Genomic DNA, 23213 nt, shown 5'->3' on the forward strand with positions numbered 1-23213 from the left:
ATTTGCAAAAACAAAATTCTATGTTTTGACATTGTTTCAGATCATGATTGAACCATATCCACGTCATTCTCTTCTTGGTGTTATTTATTTAATTCATTCATTCTCTGTTCTCCCCAGAGAGCTCAGAACATGTTACAGGTTAACATACATAATATGTACAGTATGTATGCAGAGAACTTTTCATCCTTGTATAATAAAACAGATATAAAATCTGCAGGAGTTATGGAGCTCGTGCCAGCTCATTTGGGCTGGCAACTCATCAGGGCCAGTCCAAGACAAGACTAGGCAGTCACCTAGCAGCAGCTCTGAGGGGTGCCAAAGAGCAACTGCAGTCAAAGCCAAACACTAGGTCCTGACAGCCACAATCTCAAAGAAACAGGAGACTGAGTAGTTTTCAAATAGAAACAATAAAGAAACAGGGCTGAAATTCCAATACAAAAATTATAGCTCAAAGTTGATGGTAGTTATGCAGGACACAAGGAAACAGTGGAGAGGTCCAAACACAAGTGCTCTTTATTAGCTTCAATGACTCGACATGTATGTGTTTTGGCCGGCAGATCCTAAGTAATAAAGCAGATTTTATGCTGCTTATCCTAAGCATAAAGTGTGGAATATCTTTTGTTCTTTCATTTGTATGACACTGTTTTTGATTAAAAATCAATAAAGAATTTAAAAAAAAAGAAGAAGAAACAGTGGATTTCCCCAAGCCATCTCATTAATGGCCTAAGGACGTCTCTTTTAGGAAATTATCCAAGCCTTTTTTAAGCTAACTGATTTCATCACATTCTATGGCAACGAATTCCAGGGTTTAATTACACGTTGTGTGAAGAAATATTTTCTCCAGTTTGTTTTAAATGTACTACTTAGGACCTTCATCACATGCCCCCTGAATGGTCCATCCAGTCTGCCCAATACTTACACACATTATAAATTCATTACATTAAATTGTCTTTTTTCATAGTTATTCTGGGCCATTAACTGTAAAGTCCGCCCAATTCTGTCCTTAGGTTCCAGCTATTAGAGATGCTGCCAAAGCTCGCTCCAGCCTATCCAAACCATCTCTTTGTTTGCGGGTTACAGACTAGAGAATGACATGGGGCCAAATTTTCCACCGTCCCCGCAGGAACTCAATTTCCCCCTCCTGTCCCTGTGAGTTTTGTTGCTGTCCCTTTCCAATTCCTGTAAGCTCTGCCTTAACTGCACGAGCCTCGAACTCTTATGATTTTAGTGTTTGAGGCTTGTGCAGATGAGAACGGAGCTTGCAGGAATGGGGCAGGGACAGGAAAAGAACTCACCAGGACGGGATGGGAAAATGAGTTCCTGTGGGGCCGGGGAAAAATTTGACCCTGTGTCATTCTCTAATACAGACTGTAGAGTCTGCCCAGCATCAGCCTTATGTTCCAAATTACTGTAGTTCCTGCCGAAGCCCTTCCCAGCCCATTGTAAACCTAATTGCCGTATACAGGACACAGACTGTGCAAGCTTACCCAGGACTGGCCTTAGTTCATCAATTTATACCATTCATGTTCTAATTATAGATCCTCTATGTTCATCCCATGCTTTTTTGAATTCCATCACTATTTTCCTCTTCACACCTCCCTCAGGAAAGCATTTGAAGGCATCCACAACCCTCTCCATGAATAAGAATGTCCTAACATTACTCCCTAGATTACCACCCTGCAACTTCAATTTATGGTCTCTAGTTTTACCATTTTCCCTTCTCTGGAAAAGATTTGATTCTATATTAATACCTTTCAAGTATTTAAATGTTTGTATTATATCTCCCTTTTCCCTCCTCATGAGTATACATATTCAGGTCTTCCAATCTCTTCTCATATGTCTTTTGGCGCAAACTCCTAATATTCATCAGGACCACTTCAAGTCAGGACCACTTCAAGTCTCCCTGACACTGAGTCAACTTGACTACTGCAACATAGCCTATTTAGCAATTTCCCAAAAGAACATGCGACGATTATAATTAATGCATAATGCGGCGGTCAGACTGATTTTCGGGCTGAAGAAGTTTGATCATGTGACACCTTACTACCGACAGCTGCATTGGCTATCAATGGAGGCACGCGTGAAGTTTAAGTTCGCCTGTTTCTGCTTTAAAGTACAATATGGACTGGCCCCTAAATACATAACTGTCCTTTTCTCCTTCTCAGCCAACAGACATAAGAGAAGTTCACATTCGATCTTTGTTTCCCCTCCAGTTAGAGGATGTAAACTCAAAAGACACCATCAACACCTTCTCTCAAATCAGGCAGCATTATGGGGTAAAGATCTAGAACAATTGCTTACGCTTACGCCTACTACCTATGGGGAATTCAGGAAACGCCTAAAAACATATCTGTTCCTGAAATATCTAGGTAGCTGACCCGTACAACTCTTTCTCCTCAATAACTGATCCCTTAAGTTGTTAATCCAGGGCTGCCCAAGTCCGGTCCTCGAGATCTACTGGCAGGCCTAGTTTTCAGGATATCCACAATGCATATGCATGAGAGAGATTTGCCTGCATTGCCTTCTTGGTATGCAAATCTCTCTCTCATGCATATGCATTGTGGATATCCTGAAAACCTGGCCTGCCAGTAGATCTCGAGGACCGGACTTGGGCAGCCCTGTGTTAATCTCTAGCTTCCACCATGTTAAGTTCAATCTATTTGTACCTTCTTTTAATCTTTGTAAACCGCATAGAACTTCACGGTTCTGCAGTATATAAACTGTTGTTATTATTATTATTATTTCCTTTGCCAGATAGGGCCTCCCTAACTGAATACAATACTCCAAGTGTGGCCTAACCAACAACCTATACAGGGGCTTTAATTCCTCGTTTCTTCTGCTAATTATGCCTCTCTCTCTATAGCCCAGCATCTTTCTGACTACAGCCACCGCCGTATCACACTGTTTTGTTTCCTTTAGGTATTCAGACATTATCACCCCAAGGTCCCTCTCCCCTTCCATGCATATTAGCCTCTCGCCTTCCAGTGCCCTTGGATTCCTACTATCCAAATGCATCACTCTGCACTTCTTTGCATTGAATTTTAGTTGCCAGATGTTAGGCCATGCTTCTAATTTTTGCAGATCCTTGTTCATGTTTTCCACTCTCTCCGGGGTGTCCACCTTGTTATAAATCTTGGTATCAACCACAAAAAGGCAAACCTTACCTTCTAACTTAGTGGTATAGTGAGGGGCAAAAGCACCCCTCCCCCTCCCTCATCACCACCCCGCTCCCTCCCCCCTTTCCCTTCCCCCGTGCCTCTTCCCCCTTTCCCTTCCCCCATGTTCACCGCCGCAAGTAACAAGTTCAACATGCTTCTTGCAACTCGCGTTGACTCTCCCTCTGATGTCACATCCTATGCGTGACACCTAGAAGTGATGTCAGCGGGAGAGCTGATGGGGTCACGAGGAACATGTTGAAGTTGTTGCTCGTGGCGGTGAATAACTAGCGCTAAGGGGGAAGGGAAGGGGAGCGCTTATGTAGCGAGGGGAGGAGTGGGAAGAGGAAGAGGGGTGCCAACACCCCTACCAACATAGTGCCCAGAGCGGACCGCCCCCCTCGCCTCCCCATACTACGCCACTGTTCTAACCCTTCAGCAATTTTCTCACAAACATATTGAACAGAATCGGCCCCAGCATCAATCCATAAGGAACTCCACTACTACCTTTCCTTCCTCCGAGCAAATTCCATTAACCACTACACTCTGGCATTTGTCCGACAACCAATTTCTAATCAAACTCACCAATTTGGGTCCTAACTTCAGCCCATCAGATTTATTGAAGATCCTCTTATAAGGAACTATGTCAAAGGGTTTCCTGAAATCTATGTAAATTAATTTTAGCACACATCTTCAATCCAATTCTCTGATCACCTACTCAAAGAATTCAATCAGATTCATTTGGCATGATTTAAACTATTTTACTAAAGTCTACACATTTGACATCCAGAAATAAATAAACTTACAGTTCAGGTGTTCTTAAGGATTTCATCTACAGAATCTACACTCAACTAGCACCTCCTAAAGTTAGAGCAAGCTGGGAATGTATATCACATACTTTGTGACATGGCAATACTGTGCTCCAACGTCTCTCATTAAGCTGTAGTTCGGCTAGCAAATTCAAAGGTATAAACTAGGTGGGAATAATGCTTTTCCTATGTTCCTGTGCTAGCTAAAATGAAATCTGCAAACAGATTACACAAGAGAAAACAAGCAAGAAAGGGGGGGGGGGGTGTCAGCCCACCAGGTATATAGCATTGCACTCTGGGAGCTTGTCTTAAAGTCATAAACCTTATTCACACATTCAATATACACATTCAATGCATCCTGGCTAAGGGGGCAGAATACCAATATGAGATTGCAAGGGTGTGGACAAGGGTCCAGGTAGTGTGCTCAGAGAGGAAAGGGCAACTTTTGGTGATGTAGAGATAGAAGCGACAGGCTTTAGCAGTCTGTTGGATGTGCATAGAAAATGAGAGGTCAGAGTCAAAGACGACTCCAGAGTTACAAGCAGAGGAGGCAAGAATAACAGTATTATTTACAGAGTCTGAGAATGGAGGGAGCGGAGTGGAGGGTTTAGGAAGAAAGAGGAGCAGCTCAGTCTTGGACATGTTTTGTTTCAGGTGGCAGTGGGACATCCATAGGGTTACCAGACATCTGGATGTCACCATCATGTCCTCCTTGTGAGGGCATATCTGGGGGTCTGGACAGCTTTTCAAAACCCAGCACTTTGGGTTTTGAAAAGCTTCTCCCAAAATTGTGTCAAGCAAGAGGGCATCCTGCCCATCCAAAGCAAGCAGCGGGGGCGTGGCTAGGGTAGGATTAGGGGCAGGATTGGGGTATAACAGGGCAGGGATGGGCGGGCCTGGGGGGGCGGATCTGGGGGGGGGTCCGGATTTTATGAACGTAAAATCTGACAACCCTAGACATCCAGGCAGCAATGCCAGAAAAACAGGCTATGGGATGGGAAGCTGTGCTCATCCGTTGAAGTCTCTTTTCCAAGTGCTGCTACAGATGTAGTAGATTTGGATTTTAGTGAGCAGTGTAGCAAGTCTGTTTCCAAAACCCAACCATTAATGTCAAACAATCCCTGTGCTCCACAGCAAATAAAATCCAGGTACCTTTCATGCATGCCTATTCAGTACAATTGGGACATGTCCAAAGCTCTCTGGGACAAATCTGGATTTTCCATGCCCTGCAATACAAGCCAAGTCAATATCTTTTTTTTTCCTTCCACAGAGTTCCAGCATCTCCAGTTCCTTGTCTGGTAACAAGGCACAGCAATAATACTAATAACAATCAACTTATATACCGCAGGATCATGAAGTTCTATGTGGTTTACAAAAAGTAGGATATACAGTTAGGTTGAAAATTAGTTACCCAAATATTTAGAAAACAAGTATGCCCTAAATTCCAAATAGGAATTGAAAGACATGATCAAATGTTCCAAATCCTTGCCGCCTGATACGACAAAAGATGTTGGTGATTTTTTTTTTTTTTTTTTTTACTGAGCTGGGGCCTTAAAGTCTGTGCACACTTTATAATGAATATAGAAAGCCATACAAAACTCACCAGACCTGTTCCTGTGGAAACTCTTCCTCTGTCTGCTCTCTTGCCCCTGGCTATATTTGAACTTTTATTATTGTGACCTTCAAAGAATGTTAATACTTATAGCTTTCTCAATGACATTTAGTTCCCAATCTCGCAATCAAAACAGAAGACACCTATTTGAAAAAGCACTTCAGCCTACTGATCAAATTATTATGTGAAATGAGCATCAAAAAGGGAGTGAACAACATTTAATCCAGAAGGGGATAGGGAAAGGGTTACTGGCCCATCAGCCGTTATGTCATTTTTTAAAATCTTTGTAAAATCTTCTGGGGTAGGGCTTTTGTGACATGTCATTCTCTTCAAAAACTGTCCTGCTCTTAGTATTTCTACATCTTGCTTCTACAGCTACTGTCTATTCAACCTTACAGTGAGAAATATGAAGTTTTGGATGCTAGATGTGGGACAAGTTATAGAAAAAGGAACCAGTATATACCTTAAACATGACTGAAAACCTCCTATTTAAAACATGGCCTTCATATGACATATAACCATCCAACCCCAGGCTCTAAAAGTAACCAAGAAACTAGGGTGTGATTCCATAATACGAAGCCAAGATGTAGGCCCCACAATGGGGTATGGTTAGTGCCAATTCTATAACTGCTCTTAGGTAGGGTTACCATATTAAAAAAAGGAAAACCCCGGACACATGACTCCGCCCAGTTCTACCTCCAGCCCCGCCCGGTTCTGTCTCCATCCCTGCCCCATTCCACCCTCCAGCCACACCCCCAGAAAGCTTCCTCTCTTTGCTATGAGCTACGGCCATATGGAGAGCCTGGAGCATGTGCGGATGCTTATGACATCATCCTCGCGTGCTCAGAGTCCCTCCAGATGTGGATAGAACTTGTAGAGTCTTTCTAAAACCTGGACAAATGCCAGGATTTGGAAAGCTCATCCGGGAGCCCGGCAGTCCTATAAAAAGAGGACATGCCTGGGTTTTCCCAGATGTCTGATAACCCTACTCTTTGGTGAACCTAAGCCAGTGGTCTTCAAAGCATGACCACCGAAGTCCTCCACTGCAGCACTCAAACATTTGACAGAAATGCTGTTCAAATCCTGTACATGTATTAATTTCAATCTTGCCCACTTGATATTGTACCTGTAAACAATCTCTTAAGTGTGTTTCTCAGGTGTCTTATTTATGGCAAGGGTATGTGTGTATGAAAAGGACATGGTTTTCTGTTAGCATTGAATGTGCAGGATCAACCTGTATTAATCTGGCTTGTTTTACAATGGGTGTATTGATGTTCTAGTGCTCACTGTAGTGTTTAAGATGCTGCTTTTTCCTAGGTGCAACCTTGTTGTGTGACTTGTGGATTATTACTAAAAATATTTTTTTTATATAGAGGAGGGAGTTGTTAAAAAATGATTGGCTGCGGGTGTAAAATATACTAGGTACACCACTGGATCAGTGTGTCCCAAGTACTGGGTTGAGACCCACTGGGTTAGGATATAAGGTTGTCAATCTGGATGTCACACTTCATATCTCTTATCCCACTTCTCATCTGTTAACTTTGAGAACGTTTTTTAAAATGACTCTCTCCATCTTAAAGCCCTCCTTTGCCTTTATAAGAGAAGCAACAACAACAAGACACTCCTGATTTGCCAAACAAATCCTAAACTAGAAAAAACAAAGAAGGCAACCAAGTCACATCAAGGTCTGCGTGGGGGAAGCCCACAGTGCCAAACTTGTCTCACAACTTATAAGCCAAATACAGTGTAACAAGTCAAAAGAGCATGACACACTGTATAGTGTTGTAGGGCGCTCTCAGTGTGAACCCTCAGTGATAGGAGCACAGCTCCGACACTTCACTTCTGGGTCAAGGCAATAAACCTCCACCCACATACCATCATCGAGCGTCCTGTGTGTGCAAGAATCAAAGCAATCAACAATCAAGGTGAGTAAATAAAACTCAACACAACACAAGCAAGCAACCTGAGCGACCCCCACACAAACCCTGCCAGCCGAACCCCCTCAAAAAGCACGCACAAAATCACAACGAAATCAAAAACCATGCCAAAAAGTGAAGAACATATCCAAAAGTAAACAATACTTATCCAAAACTGTCACACCGACGGAAAAACCGCGCCAGGAGGAAAGGTTCAACCGCGCTGGTTTCGGGAGGAGCCCTTCTTCAGGAACCTGGCCTCCAACAGAACACGAGCAGAGAGGACGGCTGGAGGGCTGGAGGGTTCACACTGAGAGCGCCCTACAACACTATACAGTGTGTCATGCTCTTTTGACTTGTTACACTGTATTTGGCTTATAAGTTGTGAGACAAGTTTGGCACTGTGGGCTTCCCCCACGCAGACCTTGATGTGACTTGGTTGCCTTCTTTGTTTTTTCTAGTTTATAAGAGAAGCAACATTGTACTTCCATCAATTCATAAGGCATAGACATCCTTCTCGCTCCCTTATCCATGGAAAACTCATGTGCCACTAGATTCTTATCCCATGGGGTCATCTTTCAGTAGAGAGGAGATTCTAGGAAAAATAAGTCTTGATGTGAGAGCTCAAGAAGGGGCTGTTTGCAGAAAATCAGAGGCATACCGTAGAAATCTGAAAACTGTTAGGGTCAGGTTTTAGGATTCAAGGCAATGAAAAGCAGAAAGACCCATATTCTATAAATGGCAACTTAATGTATGCGCCAGTAGGTTTAAAAGCCAACATAAGAGCAATTGCAAGGCCACCTATCGATGCCTAACGCTACTATATGCTAACACCAGAATTGGCGTTAGGTGCCAGTAAGCATCTCAAAGGTAGGTGCTAGAAATGTAGGCCTTGAAAACCCTGGCCTACAATTCCAGCGCCAAACTTTACCAGAGTTGTGATTCTCTACATGGCACCAACACGTGATTGGCACACAATCAGCGGCCGCCAACAATGGCGCAATTTAGAGAATCTGGGCCAAAAAGTAGGCAAGAAATTTTGAAATAGAATGCTTTTCAACACCCCAAAGAAATACCTGTATCTTCTAGGAGAGACAAAAATTGTCCCAGCAAAACACTAAAGGGATTTTGCCACTTTTGTTAAGTATAATTTTTTTTAATGAGCATAATATTTTCTATGATTCCTTTACTCCTGGTCAGAAACAGTGGGAATTGAAATCCCTGGGTCTGAGATGAACTGTACAAATTTGGGCAAACACCTGGAATGGCAGAACCAGTGTCTTTCTTTTCAGAGCTCCAAAAATACAGGTTTGCAAAGCCTGCATTTTTCCACTGTATTCCTGTAACATGTTCTGGTCCTATATGTGTTGAGGACAGTCACTGGTACTCTGCAGAAAATCATACATATCTTGGGCTTGACATTTGCAGCTTTGGATACCCCTTTTAGATTGGAATGGGGTTATGAATCTAGTAAAAATTGATATCTTCCTTTAATGATTCAATGTGCTGCTCTATAAAGATGAATATATTTCGGACGTGGAGGAGCATAATCAAAAGAAACGTCTAAGTCCATTTTGGGCCTAAGTCGCAAGTCCCCCAAAGTCAGACACGGGAAGAGGTCCATTTTCAAAAAATACATCCAACATATTTTTTTCCCCGAAAATCGTCCAACTGTACGTCCAGCCGTCTGATCGCCCAGACCTCTAAGTCATCTATCTTTATACCCCATTTTTTGACCAAAAATTCATCCAAGTCACAAACGCCTAGAAAAATATATTTTGGGAAGCTGAACGCCGAGGGTAGCATTCTCAGATATCCTGCCAGTACCCAGGGCCAACGAGAAGAGGCAGACGGAGCTGCATGCAGTCAACACATGGATGAGGCGCTGGTGTGAGGAAGAATTCCAGTTTGTGCGCAACTGGATGACGTTCTGGGGGAAGAGCAAGCTATTCAGGCAGGATGGGTTCCACCTCAGCGGACGGAATGAGGCTATTTGTAAGTAACATCAAGAGAGAAATTGAGAAGTTTTTAAACTAGGAAGAAGGGGAAATCCGACAGTCGACTGAGAGTCGATGGTTCAGGAACCGGTATACCCAGAGGATACCGTGCAGGAAGAATGCAGGGAAGACTCACTGGATCATAGGCAAGACAGAAATGCTGATGGATTGAAAGGGACACAAGAGGGAAGGAAATGCAAGAAAGTAACAAGCCACAAACTTAAGTGTATGTACACGAACACAAGGAACCTAAGGAATAAGATGAGAGAATTGGAAGCTATGGCACAAAAAGATAACCTTGACGTGATTGGCATCATAGTAACATGGTGGAACGAGGAAAACATCTGGGACACTGTGCTACCGGGATACAAGCTATACCGCAGAGACAGATTAGGACAAAAAGGTGGGGGTATTGCCCTATACGTCAAAGAGGGAATTGAGTCTACTAGAGAGAACACGCCGGAAACAAAAAACAAGGTAGAGTCTCTATGGACCAAAATTCCAGGAACAAATGGAACGGAAACGAAGAACGGCATCTACTACCAACCCCCGGGGCAGTCCGAAGAAACTGATGAAGAAATGACAGATGAGATTAAATACAACTGCAAGGGAGGCAACGCAGTTATCATGGACGACTTTAATTATCCGGGGATAGACTGGAACCTAGGCACCTCCGGCTGTGGTAGGGAGACCAAGTTCCTGGATGCTGTAGACAATTGCTTCCTGGGGCAATTTGTCAAGGAAATTCAATTCTGGACTTAATTCTAAATGGACTACGAGGACCGGCACAAGGTGTAGAGGTAGAAGGGACACTGGGAAGCAGTGATCACAATATGATCCGCTTCATCCTGGACACAGGAGCGAAATATCGATCCAGAACGACGGCCATGGCACTGAACTTCCGATAAGATAATTACGAAGAGATGAGACTCATGGTGGGGAAGAAGATTAAGAAGAGGATAAGCACTGTAAAAACACTAGAGCAAGCATGGTCTCTTTTTATGGACACGGTCACCGAGGCGCAAACAAGGGATCCAAGAGGAAAAAGAACAAAGAACCGGCTTGGCTCATTGTAGCAGTGAAGGAAGCGATCAGAGACATGAAGACTTTGTTTAAGGAATGGAAAAGGTCAAAAATGGATGAAAACTGGAAAAAGCACAAACAACATCAAAGCAGGTGCCATAAGGCGATAAGAGGGGCCAAAAGAGACTACGAGGAAAAAATAGCCAAGGAGGCAAAAAACTTCAAGCCGTTCTTTCGATATATTAAGGGGAAACGACCCACGAAGAAAGCAGTTGGATGACCATGGAATAAAGGAAGTGCTAAAGGAGGACAAAGCCATCACCGACAAACTGAACACATTTTTTGTGTCTGTTTTTACCGAAGAGGATATACGCAACATACCGGATGCTGACTGGCTATACGCAGAAAATGAAGACGGGAAACTGACGGGGTTGATGGTCAGTCTGGAAGAGGTAAGCAGGCAGATTGATAGGCTTAAAAATGATAAATCCCCCGGACCAGATGGTATCCACCTAAGGGTAATTAAGGAAATGAAAGGGGCTATAGCTGAACTGCTTTGACTAATAGCCAATCTGTCGATCAAATCGGGAAGACTGGAAAGTGGCGAATGTTACGCTGATCTTCAAGAAGAGCCAAACAAGACACCATAGGGCAAATCCTTCATTCTAAACACCCTACTGCTCAGATCTCTCTAACACCTAACTTTTCAACTTACCCCTCAGAGGCCCTAACCTCATATAATTTCATACTATCTCTCATACTATCTCTTATACTCTCACATTTACTCTCCCCTTTTTTGTTATGGCAGGGCAGACAAGGAGTGTGAAACCTACAAGCAAGGTCGGCATCCCATGTACCGAGGTAATCCGGGAGATGACCTCAATCTACATACAGACGGAGGAGAACACAGCACCAGGAAAGGACGTCTCCGTGCAGACCGAGACCATCCCACAGCAGTACATTTCGGCCTCCACACAGACAGAGGAGGTTTGCCAGCCAGGTGACGACATCATGCAGGAACTGAGGAGCCTCAGGGAGGAGGTGAAACGTCTGAGAGGCATTAGAGAGGATGAGGCCTATATCGATGGGATAGTGCAGGAACTGTCCCAAATCACAGAACAGGCCCGTAACGGATCTCCCATGGTGACACCAGGGCCGTCGCCACAGAAACCAACTGTTGGAGTTCAGGAGATGGATGGAGACACTGACTCCTGGCAGTTGGTGACCTCCTCCACAGGTAAGCGTAGGAGACCACCCCCCCCCCCCCCCATTTACAATCTCTTCACCTTCTTACTCTTTCTCTCACCAGGGCAGCTCCATATAGACTCCACATCTGAACCTGAAGAACAGATTCCAGGTCTTGCAGGAGGAGACTACCGACGAGGAGCAAGACCAGGTCCAACACATATCTCCATCCCTGGGAACAATGGATCGACACACCCAAAAGAAGCGTAGAGTCATAGCCATTGGGGACTCCATGTTGAGGGGCACCGAGGGACCAATATGCAGACCGGATATGCAGTCGAGGGAGGTCTGCTGTCTTCCTGGAGCCAGAATACGAGATGTGACCACCTGTCTTGATAGACTTCTCAGGCCCCAGGACCACTTCCCCATGCTGCTCATCCACGTCGGAACGAATGACACTGCAAAGAACACCCTGGAGGACATAGCCAGTGACTTCGGAGCTCTGGGAAAGAGGCTGAAGCAGACAGGAGCACAGGTAGTATTCTCTTCAATTCTTCCTGTTAGGGGCAGAGGAAGGGACAGGGAAGAACGTATCCTGAAGACGAATGAGTGGCTACAGCGATGGTGCCGGGAAATGAACTTCGGATTCCTGAATCACGGAGAGGCACTACAGGGACTACAGGGACCAGACGGACTCCACCTGACCAACAGAGGCAAGAACGTTTTTGGACACCGACTAGCCCACCTACTTCAAAGGGCTTTAAACTAGGTAAGTCGGGGGTGGGTACCCACTTTTACACCGGAGCAGTAAGTAACAATCCTGATGTGGCAAACCAAAACTCCGATTCTAAGTCTAAGGTAAGTACCCTTACTGCAAAAGAATCGCTAGGGGACACTTTAACTCAAATGGGTTGCTCTCTACATGAGCTAAATAAACAAAAAGAGTGGAGAGCTATGTATGTTAACGCACGCAGCCTGGGGAACAAATTTCTAGAACTGGAAACAGAAATAGTTAATGCAGACCTAGACATAGTAGCGATTTCCGAAACATGGTTCACAGACTCTCACGGGTGGGATATGACTATACCAGGATACAACCTGATTCGGCAAGACAGAGAGGGTAAGTTAGGAGGTGGGGTAGCACTTTACCTCAAAGAAAACATCAAAACAACCAGGATCACGGATGTCAAGTATACTGGGGAATCCATCTGGGTAAACCTGGCCAGAGGCGGAGAAAAATGCCTGTACCTTGGTGTAGTGTACAGACCTCCAAGACAATTGGAGCTCAAGGACGCTGATTTAATTGATGACATTGAAAATATCACCTTACGGGAGGACGTTGTTCTATTGGGGGACTTCAACATGCCTGATGTAGACTGGAACACACTCTCAGCGACAACTTGTGATAGCAGGAGGATATTGACGTCCATAAGGGGAGTACGGCTCAAACAATTGGTACTAGAGCCCACTAGAGCCCAGGCCATCCTGGACCTGGTACTTACGAACGGGGAAAGTGTCTCGGAGATCTCGGTGGGAGAACCGCTAGCCACCAGTGACCATAACATGGTATGGTTTAACCTTAGGAAAGGCTTTCCTAGATCACAAACAAAAACAAGGGTACTCAACTTCCGGGGTGCTGACTTCGCACAAATGGCAGACTTCGTCCATCAGACGCTTCAGGTTCAAGAAGGAACGGATGATGTGGAGGTTATGTGGTCAACCTTGAAATCGACCCTTCATGAGGCAACTATCCGCTACATAAAATCAGTAACTAAACAACAAAGAAGAAAGAAACCCCAATGGTTCACTGATAAGGTCTCGCGCCTCGTCAAGGAGAAGAAAAGAGCATTTCTCTCGTACAAACGCACCGGGGAAGAAGAAGCAAACATTGAATACAGGACAAAGTCTGCAGCGGTCAAAACGGCAGTTAGGGAGGCCAAACTTCGAATGGAAGAAACTCTAGCGAAGAACATCAAGAAAGGGGACAAATCATTCTTCAGGTACATTAGTGACAGGAAAAAGAACGCAAACGGGATAGTACGCCTTAGAACGCCAGACGGGAATTATGTGGAAACAGATTCTGAAAAAGCCAAACTACTGAATGATTACTTCTGCTCGGTCTTTACCTGCGAGGCACCAGGACACGGGCCACAGCTGGAAGCAATGCAAAGCAAGGAAGACCCATTTCAGAATTTTGAGTTCACACCAGCTGATGTTTACAGAGAACTGTCAGGACTCAAGGTGAACAAAGCCATGGGACCGGACGAGTTGCATCCAAGAGTGCTCAGGGAACTAGGCGATGTACTGGCGAAACCGTTAGCCATGCTCTTCAATCTCTCCCTAAGTACAGGGAGAGTACCCCTGGACTGGAAAACAGCAAACGTCATTCCTCTGCACAAAAAGGGTTGCAGAGCAGAGGCAGTGAACTACAGACCAGTGAGTCTCACTTCAATAGTGTGTAAACTCATGGAAACTCTACTCAAAGGTAAATTAGACTCGATATTGGATGAAGGGAATCTAAGGGATCCCTGTCAACATGGATTCACAAGAGGCAGGTCATGCCAATCTAATCTTATAAGCTTCTTTGATTGGGTGACAGGAAAACTAGACTCAGGAGAGGCTCTGGACATAGTATACTTGGATTTCAGTAAAGCTTTTGACAGTGTCCCACACCGTAGACTATTAAACAAGATGAAATCGATGGGGTTGGGTGAGAAACTAACTGCATGGGTCAATGATTGGCTGAGTGGAAGACTTCAGAGGGTGGTGGTCAACGGCACCCTCTCTGAGACTTCGGAGGTGACTAGCGGAGTGCCGCAGGGTTCAGTCCTGGGACCATCCCTTTTTAACATATTCATAAGAGACCTGACCCGGGGGCTTCAGGGTAAAGTATCACTGTTTGCCGACGCCGCCAAACTGTGTAACATAGTAAGTGAAAGCAACCTCAAGGACAGTATGACGCAGGATCTGATCACGTTGGAAAACTGGTCCTCGACATGGCAGCTGGGCTTCAACGCTAAAAAATGTAAGGTCATGCATCTCGGCAGCGGAAATCCATGCAGAACATACTCCTTGAATGGAGAAACGCTAGCTAGGACTTCAGAGGAACGGGACTTGGGGGTAATCATCAGTGCAGACATGAAAGCTGCTAAACAAGTGGAGAAGGCCTCATCTAAGGCAAGGCAAATGATGGGATGTATCAATCGAAGCTTTGTCAGCTGCAAACCTGAAGTCATAATGCCACTCTACAGAACCATGGTGAGACCTCATCTGGAATACTGTGTGCAATTCTGGAGGCCACATTACCGGAAAGATGTGCTTCGAGCTGAATCGGTCTCTCATACGAAGAAAGACTGGACAAACTGCAGCTCTATACCCTGGAGGAGCGCAGAGAACGGGGTGACATGATTGAGACATTTAAGTACGTCACTGGTCGCGTCGAGATGGAAAACGATATATTCTTTCCCAAGGGACCCTCGGTCACAAGGGGGCACCCCCTCAAACTCAGAGGGGGGAAATTTAGTGGTGATACGAGGAAGTATTTCTTCACGGAAAGGGTGGTAGATCACTGGAACAAACTTCCGGTGCAGGTGATCAAGGCCACCAGCATGCTCGATTTTAAGAATAAATGGGACTTCCATGTGGGATCCCTACGAGAGTCAAGTTAAGGAACTAGGTCACTAGCACTCAAAGGGGTGGGTCAACAGAGTGGGCAGACTTGATGGGCTGTGGCCCTTTTCTGCCGTCGTCTTTCTATGTTTCTATGTTTCTTGACGGACATGATCTGATGAGGACCAGCCAGCATGGTTTCAGCTAGGGAAGATCTTGTTTGACACACTTGCTGCACTTCTTCGAGGGAGTAAACAGGCAGATAGAGAAGGGTGACCCGGTCGACATTGTATATCTGGATTTTCAGAAGGCGTTCGACAAGGTCCCGCATGAACGACTACTTCAAAAAATTGCGAGACATGGAATCTAGGGTGAAATACGTGGATTAAAAACTGTTTGGCGGATTGGAAACAGAGAGTGGGGAGTAAATGGACAATACTCGGATTGGAAAAGCGTCACCAGTGGAGTGCCACAGGGTTCGGTGCTCAGACCCGTGTTCTTCAACATATTTATAAATGACCTGGGAATTGATACGATGAGCGAGGAGATAAAATTTGCAGATGATACGAAGTTATTCAGAGTAGTGAAGATGCAGAAAGATTGCGAAGACCTTCAATGGGACATAAACACGCTCGAGAAATGGGCCGTGACATGGTTTAATGTGGATAAGTGTAAGGTGATGCATGTCGGTAGCAAAAATCTTATACACGAATACAGGATGTCCGGTGCAGTACTTGGAGAGATCCTCCCAGGAAAGAGACTTGGGAGTACTAGTCAACATGTCGATGATGCCGTCCACGCAATGTGTGGTGGCAGCGAAAAGGGCGAACAGAATGCTAGGAATGATTAAGAAGGGGATCACGAACAGATCAGAGAAGGTTGTCATGCCGCTGTACTGGGCCATGGTACGCCCAGTGGCATACCTAGCATATGTAACACCCGGGGCCCATCATTTTTGGCATCCCCCCCTCATCTGTACGAAAAACATGATTTTTAGTAACAAGCCACACGTCACACATGAGTACCTAGGAAAAGGAAGCTTCTTACATATTTAGTGAGCAGTACAACATCAATACACCCATTGTAAAACTAAACAAGCCAGACCAGCACAGATCAATCCTACACCGTCAATCCTAACAGAAAACCATGTCTTTCGAACACACAGAACACAGAAAACACCTTCGCCTAGTATGGAATATGTCATCACAAACTAACCCCTCCCCCTTTTACAAAACTGTAGTGTGGATTTTAGCCACAGTGGTAACAGCTCTGACGCTCATAGAATTCTGAGCATCAGAGCTGCTACCACCACGGCTGGCGCTAAAAAACGCTCCACAGTTTTGTAAAAGGGGGGATAAAATAGAAATACACAGCTTCAACGCTCTAGCTCAGGGGTGCCCAAACTTTTTGGGCTTGCGAGCTACTTTAAAATGACCAAGTCAAAATGATCTACCAACAATAAAATTAAAAAACACAAAGCACACTATATGCTGAGAAAATGTTAATTATCATTCCTATTCTGGGGTTTTTTCAAAGAGGTCAAGGCAGATGACTCTATGCATTGTCACCTCAGTAACAACCATACAAAAATAGACAAATATAACCCCCTTCCTTTTTATTAAACCACAATAGCAGTTTTTAGCGCAGGGAACTGCACTAAATGCCCAGCGCTCATAGGCTCCCTGCGCTAAAAAACACTATTGTGGTTTAGTAAAAGGGGGCCATAGTGCAAAATATAGACAGCATATATAAATTCAGACACATTTTGATCACTAAATTGAAAATAAAATCATTTTTCCTACCTTGTCTGGTGATTTCATGAGTCTCTGGTTGCACTTTCATCTTCTGACTGTGCATCCAATCTTTCTTCCCTTCTTTCAGCCTGTATGCTTCCTCTCCTCCAGACCTCATTCCCTCCCCTAACTTTTTCTTCCTCTCTCCCTGCCCTTTCTTTCTTTTTTCTCTCTTGATGCCCCCTTTCTTTTTTTCTGTTTCCCTTCTGTCTCCCTGTCTTCCTCCCCCTTTCTTTCTTTCTCCCTGCCCTCACCCATGCCACCACCATGCTGCCACCACCGCCGGGGAAAGGCTGCCACTGGCCATCGGAAACAGGTCGGCGCCGTATTCACCCTGCTTCGTTTCCCGTGGGCTGACCAACTCTGGCTGTCCGATGTCAATTCTAACGTTAGAGAGGACATTCCGGGCCAGCCAGGCAGTGATTGGCTGGCCCAGAACGTCCTCTACGACGTCAGAATTGACGTCGGACGGCTATAGTTGGTCGGCCCGCAGGAAACGAAGCAGGGCGAATTCGGAGGGAGGGAGAACTGGCGCCGGCTTCTTTCTGATGACGGCAATGGCAGGCCAGCTGTGCACCCCCTTGGGCCCGTGCACCCGGGGCGGATTGCCCCCCACGCCCCCCCTAGGTACGCCACTGGGCACATCACACATTAGTAAAAGGGTCAAGTATTTTCAAAAATAAGAATGTTTATAAAATTCTGGCAATTAAATGGATGCTAGAACTTTTGTGTTTGAAAAATTCCCCACCCAGAAGAATATGTAAAAAAAAATCACAATATTGTAGTTAATTCAGAAATACATGCAATAGAAACCATGCCCTGTTTTGAATACCAAGCCTAGGTAAGAAAAAGGACACAACAGGCCTGTTTCATTTCTGGAAAGTCTGGAAGACTTAGCAGGAAAGGACCTACAGGTAAACGTTTTGTAACGCCCCACATTATCTCTATCCCATACAATACACATAATCAAAGGTATGATTCAAGCTGTAAATACGTACCCTACCAGGAAACTCAATGAAATCCCTAAAAAATATACCGATTCTGTAGACCAATCTGCCTGCATGTGTCTGCAATGACCAGTACTGACGGACCCCCGAAAAACGAGACTGAAAAAAGGAAGAAATGCATCCTCCAAGAGTAACAGAGAACTGTGGTACTCATGGTGCCACTCACGAGATGTCCCAAAAAAAAACTGGGGGTATTTTTTCCTTTACTTTAAACTGTTTCCCCCGATGTGGTCAAATGGCAGGACAACCCCTCCTTGCCCCCCCCTTGTTCCCAAGCTGTGTAGATTTTCAAACCTAACCAAAAGGCCCAGAATCGTCAGCATGTCATGGCTCAGCATGTCATGACAAATGCAAGGTCATGCATATAGGGAAAAAGAACCCGTTGTTCAGCTACAAATTAGGGGGGGTATTGTTGGGAGACAGCAGACTCGAGAGAGACTTGGGTGTGCTGGTGGATGCATCACTGAAGCCATCTGCACAGTGCGCAGCAGCCTCGAAAAAAGCCAACAGGATGCTGGGCATCATAAAGAAGGGCATAGCAACCAGAACACGGGAAGTCATCATGCCATTGTATCGAGCGATGGTGCGTCCACATCTGGAATACTGCGTTCAGTATTGGTCGCCGCACCTCAAGAAGGACATGGCGGTACTTGAGAGAATCCAAAGGAGAGCAACGAAATTGGTAAGAGGGCTGGAACACTGCTCATACGCCGAGAGGCTGGATAGGCTGGGGCTCTTCTCTCTGGAGAAAAGGAGGCTCAGGGGAGATATGATAGAGACCTTCAAGATCATGAGGGGCATAGAGAAGGTGGATAGGGACAGATTCTTTAGACTGAAGGGGACAGCAAATACGAGGGGACATTCTGAGAAACTGAAGGGAGACAGGTTCAAAACAAATGCAAGGAAGTTTTTTTTCACCCAAAGGGTCGTGGACACTTGGAATGCGCTACCGGAGGAAGTGATCAGGCAGAATACGGTACAAGGATTCAAACAGGGATTGGATGGATTCCTGAGGGATAAAGGGATCGTGGGATACTGAGGGAGGAGCTGGGATGTAACACAAGTATAGGAAGTAAATCAGGTAATGAGTATAAACTAACCTGGTCGTACATGTGCAAGACCGGAGGGCTAGGACTTCGATAGGAAGGCAGGACTTAAATGGGAAACCAAAGTGGCAAGGGAGCCCCTTCTGATGATTCAGACAGGTCTTGACCTGTTTTGGGCCGCCGTGGGAGCGGACTGCTGGGCGGGATGGACCTGTGGTCTGACCCGGCGGAGGCACTGCTTATGTTCTTATATGTTCTAATTACCCGGCTAAGTCAACAATTTGGGAACTAAGAAGCCCTCCGCCTCCAAATCAACCTAACGCCAGCTGCTTAGGTACTGTATGGCAGCGGCGTCCCGTCAGCATGTTCCAGCAGCACACTGCACAGATGGCGTCGGGAAAGCAGCAGCAGCGAGATCGAGCAGGCCCAGAACGTCCTCTCCAACGTCAGACGGCTATAGTTAGTCGGCCCGCAGGAAACGAAGCAGGGCGAATTCGGAGGGAGGGAGAACTGGCGCCGGCTTCTTTCTGATGAGGGCAATGGCAGGCCAGCTGTGCACCCCCTTGGGCCCGTTCACCTGGGGCGGACCGCCCCCCACGCCCCCCCTAGGTACGCCACTGGGTACGCCCCCACCTGGAATACTGTGTCCAACACTGGTCACTGTAGAAGAAGTACTCGAAAGAGTCCATTGAAGAATGACTAAAATGGTTAAAGGGCTGAAGGAGTTGTCATACAGTGAGAGATTAGAGAAACTGGGCCTCTTCTCCCTTGAAAAGAGGAGACTGAGAGGGGACATGATTGAAACATTCAAGAAAATGAAGGGAATAGACTTAGTAGATAAAGATAGGTTGTTCACCCGCTCCAAAGTAGAGAGAACGAGAGGAGCTCTTCTTCACCCAGAGAGTGGTAGAAAACTGGAACGCTCTTCTGGAGGCTATTATAGGGGAAAACACCCTCCAGGATTCAAGACAAAGGTAGACAAGTTCCTGCTGAACCGGAACGTACGCAGGTAAGGCTAGTCTCAGTTAGGGCACTGGTCTTTGACCTAAGGGCTGCCGCGTGAGCGGACTGCTGGGCACGATGGACCACTGGTCTGACCCACCAGCGGCAATTCTTATGTTCTTATATGCTTGTTTCATTATACCGGTTTAATGAATAATTTTCATATTACAGAAATTAAGTTCTATTTATTTGCAATATGATTCAGGAGCCTACCATCACAGCTGCACAGTTTCATCTTTTCAGTTGATTTCCCATATTACTCACTAACAAACTGTACCTCCTCCCATTCCCTTCCCCTCACCCTAACTACAAATGAAGATGAACTGTCTGCCCTCTAGGCAGCTTACCTGTGCAAATTGCTAATAAGCAGTAGCTTAACAGGAACAGACAGATATGAATCCTTTGTACAGCCATGATGAAAAATGAGTACAGCTGGTTTTCAGGGAGAGTTAAATACAGTCTTAAGCAAACATTGCAAAAAAAAAAAAAAAAAAAAGTTCTTCATATCCTTGTAGGAAGGAGGATGTGTAGATAGGTGGAAGCAAGCCTTCCTTATTTTGATGGACAGTGCCACCTACTGGCCAATAGTGGAGAAATCACTCCTCCAAGAAATGCTCACAATCACTGATGACCAGCCAGACCTTGTGTTGGTTCTCTCTAGTGCAATGGTTCGCAATCTTTCTTTTGTTGTGACACACCTGACAGACAATGTTCATGTGTGAGACACACTGAACAGTAAACTTCACAGCTGAACAACCACAAAAAACCCAACCCATCCTTCATAAATATTTAATTGTTAAAAAAGATCAAAGTCACATGCAAATATGAAATATTCTTAAATAGAATTTACTTTAATTGTTACACTTTATAAACAGAGTTATTAACGTTTTTCAAAGAAATTTTGATCTCCATTTTATCAGTGAGAAATCTGGGTCTGATGAGTTGCATGCAATTTATCAATGTGGGATTGTAGAGTAGGCAAATTCATAATAACCTAACTGTCAAGTCAAGAAACTTTAATTCATTCTTGAATCTATTTAGCTTTTTTTTTTTTTTTTTTTTACAAATTCTGGGGTCACATCAGTAACAGTAACACAAAATCCTTCTTCTGCAAAATACTGTGAAGTAACATAAAACCCTGCAAACTATCCCCCATTTTACTAAGCCATGGTAGAGGTTTCTATTGTGCCCCAGAGCACTAAATACTCTGACACTGCTCCAATGCTCATAGAATTCCTATGAGTGTCGGAGCAGTATTCTATGCTACTGAAAATCTAATGCCAGTTACCAGAAACGGCTGTGGCATTGAATTTCTGGGTTTACTGCTAACCATGGGAAGTAGCTGGGCTGTCTCCTTGGAGTATGAAAATTGGCCCCGTTATATACAGGTACTTTTTGTACCTGGGGCAATTAAAGATTAATGGGGGGAACTCATCAATGCGTGCTAATGTTAAAATGGGTTATATTACCACAAATTGTCACAGAGTACCAATTTTATCTAAAATAGCACAACTTATGGTACAAGGGGTGTTCAATAACTTATCTACCTCAGTAGGAAAGAAAAGTTTTCAAAAAAATTTTGTTTTATCTTTCAATATAGTCCCCCTGTTAGCTCCATACACTTCATCCACTCTTTCTGCAATGACTTTAATCCCTTTGAAAATAATTTTTCTGTTTGACCTTCAGACCAGGATGCCACAGCTTCCTTGATGTCTTAATCACTTGAAAACCACTGTCCACAGAGAGATAGAAAATAATCCAAAGGAACCAGGTCAGGACTGTAGGATGGATGATGCAGCTGCTGAAACCCACATTCTCTGATGGCAGCCTGCGATTGTCGTGACATGTGCACTGGCACGTTGTCACGAAGAAGCAGCATGCCTGCTGTGAGTTTTCCTTGTCTTTTCCTCCTTAACTCCCATAAAGCAATCATTGTGTTGGTGTAACTCTTCTCAGTTATGATTGTCTTTTGTGGCATGAACTCCAGACAAAAAAGTCCTTTATCATCCCAGAAGACAGCTGCCATGACTTTGCCTGCAGATTTTTCTGTCTTGAACTTTTTGAGGTGGGGAGTGACTTGTGCTTCCACTGCAATGACTCCATTTTGGACTAAGGATCTCTGTGATAGACCAAAGTCTCATCTCCAGTCATCAAACGTTGAAAAAAATTCACTTGGTTTTCATGGAGCATATCCAAGTTCTCCTGACAGCACTTGAGCCTCATGGCTTTCTGGCATGGCATCAGCATTCTTGAAACCATCTTGCACTAACCTTGGACATGCCCAACTTTTCATGAATTATTTTCCAAACTGTATCTGCCAAGATGCCCATTTCTTCAGCTATTCAAAAAAACCTTATTTCATCTGCCTAGCAAAATTAAATCCTAAACTTTCTTGCACATTTCTGTGGAAATTGCTTCCACAGGCTGACCTGTTTAAGGGTCGTTTTCAATGGACTCTCTACCCCACTTAAACTGCTTGCTCCAAAATTTTACTTTGTAGGATGATGAGGCAGACTCGCCATAAACTGGCTTTTCCCCTTCTTTTGTGAGAAATTTTATCATTAAACAGTGCTCCAAATCTAGCAGTTTCTTACTTGATTCACACGAGGATTCTCCTGACATCCTGTCTCTTGGAATGTTAAACTCACACTCAGTGGCATAGCGAGGATTAGAGGTGCCCAGGGCGGTGGCGCCCCTCCACGCCCTCCCACTTCCATACGATCCTTTCCCACCCCCTTCTGCCGCGCATGTGCCACTTCCCTTCCCCTGTATCTCTTTCATGTTCCTCGTGTGAGCAGCAACTCCCAATGCTCACACTGAGCTACAACTGTGAATGAGTAACCTTGAGACATATCACAATATGCGCAGACTTGTTTCAACATGCTTGCTACTTTCTTTCATACTCAGGTAGATAAATGATTGAATGCCCCTCTTAAAATAACCTGCCTTTGATGACTTCCCACCCAAGTGACTTGCTCAGAGTCACAACGAGCTGCAGTGGGAATTGAATCCAGTTCCCCTGTGTCTCAGTCCACTGCACTAACCATTAGGCTACTCCT

General features: G+C 44.8%; 1 protein-coding gene across 2 annotated transcripts in view; it reads right to left on the reverse strand.

Annotated features, from left to right (window-relative positions):
- Positions 1-20619, reverse strand: part of LOC117365787 (putative protein TPRXL) — a 72955-nt gene extending 52336 nt beyond the window's left edge. For both annotated transcript variants that reach the window (XM_033956614.1, XM_033956613.1), the window contains exon 1: positions 20502-20619. In XM_033956614.1, coding sequence (XP_033812505.1) covers positions 20502-20568 — 67 coding nt within the window. In that variant the 5' untranslated portion in view covers positions 20569-20619. The remainder of the gene's footprint in view (positions 1-20501) is intronic.
- Between the last annotated feature and the right edge of the window lie 2594 nt (positions 20620-23213).

This window comes from Geotrypetes seraphini, chromosome 8 (assembly GCF_902459505.1).
Source record: "Geotrypetes seraphini chromosome 8, aGeoSer1.1, whole genome shotgun sequence".
In the NCBI taxonomy this organism is placed as follows: Eukaryota; Metazoa; Chordata; class Amphibia; order Gymnophiona; family Dermophiidae; genus Geotrypetes; species Geotrypetes seraphini.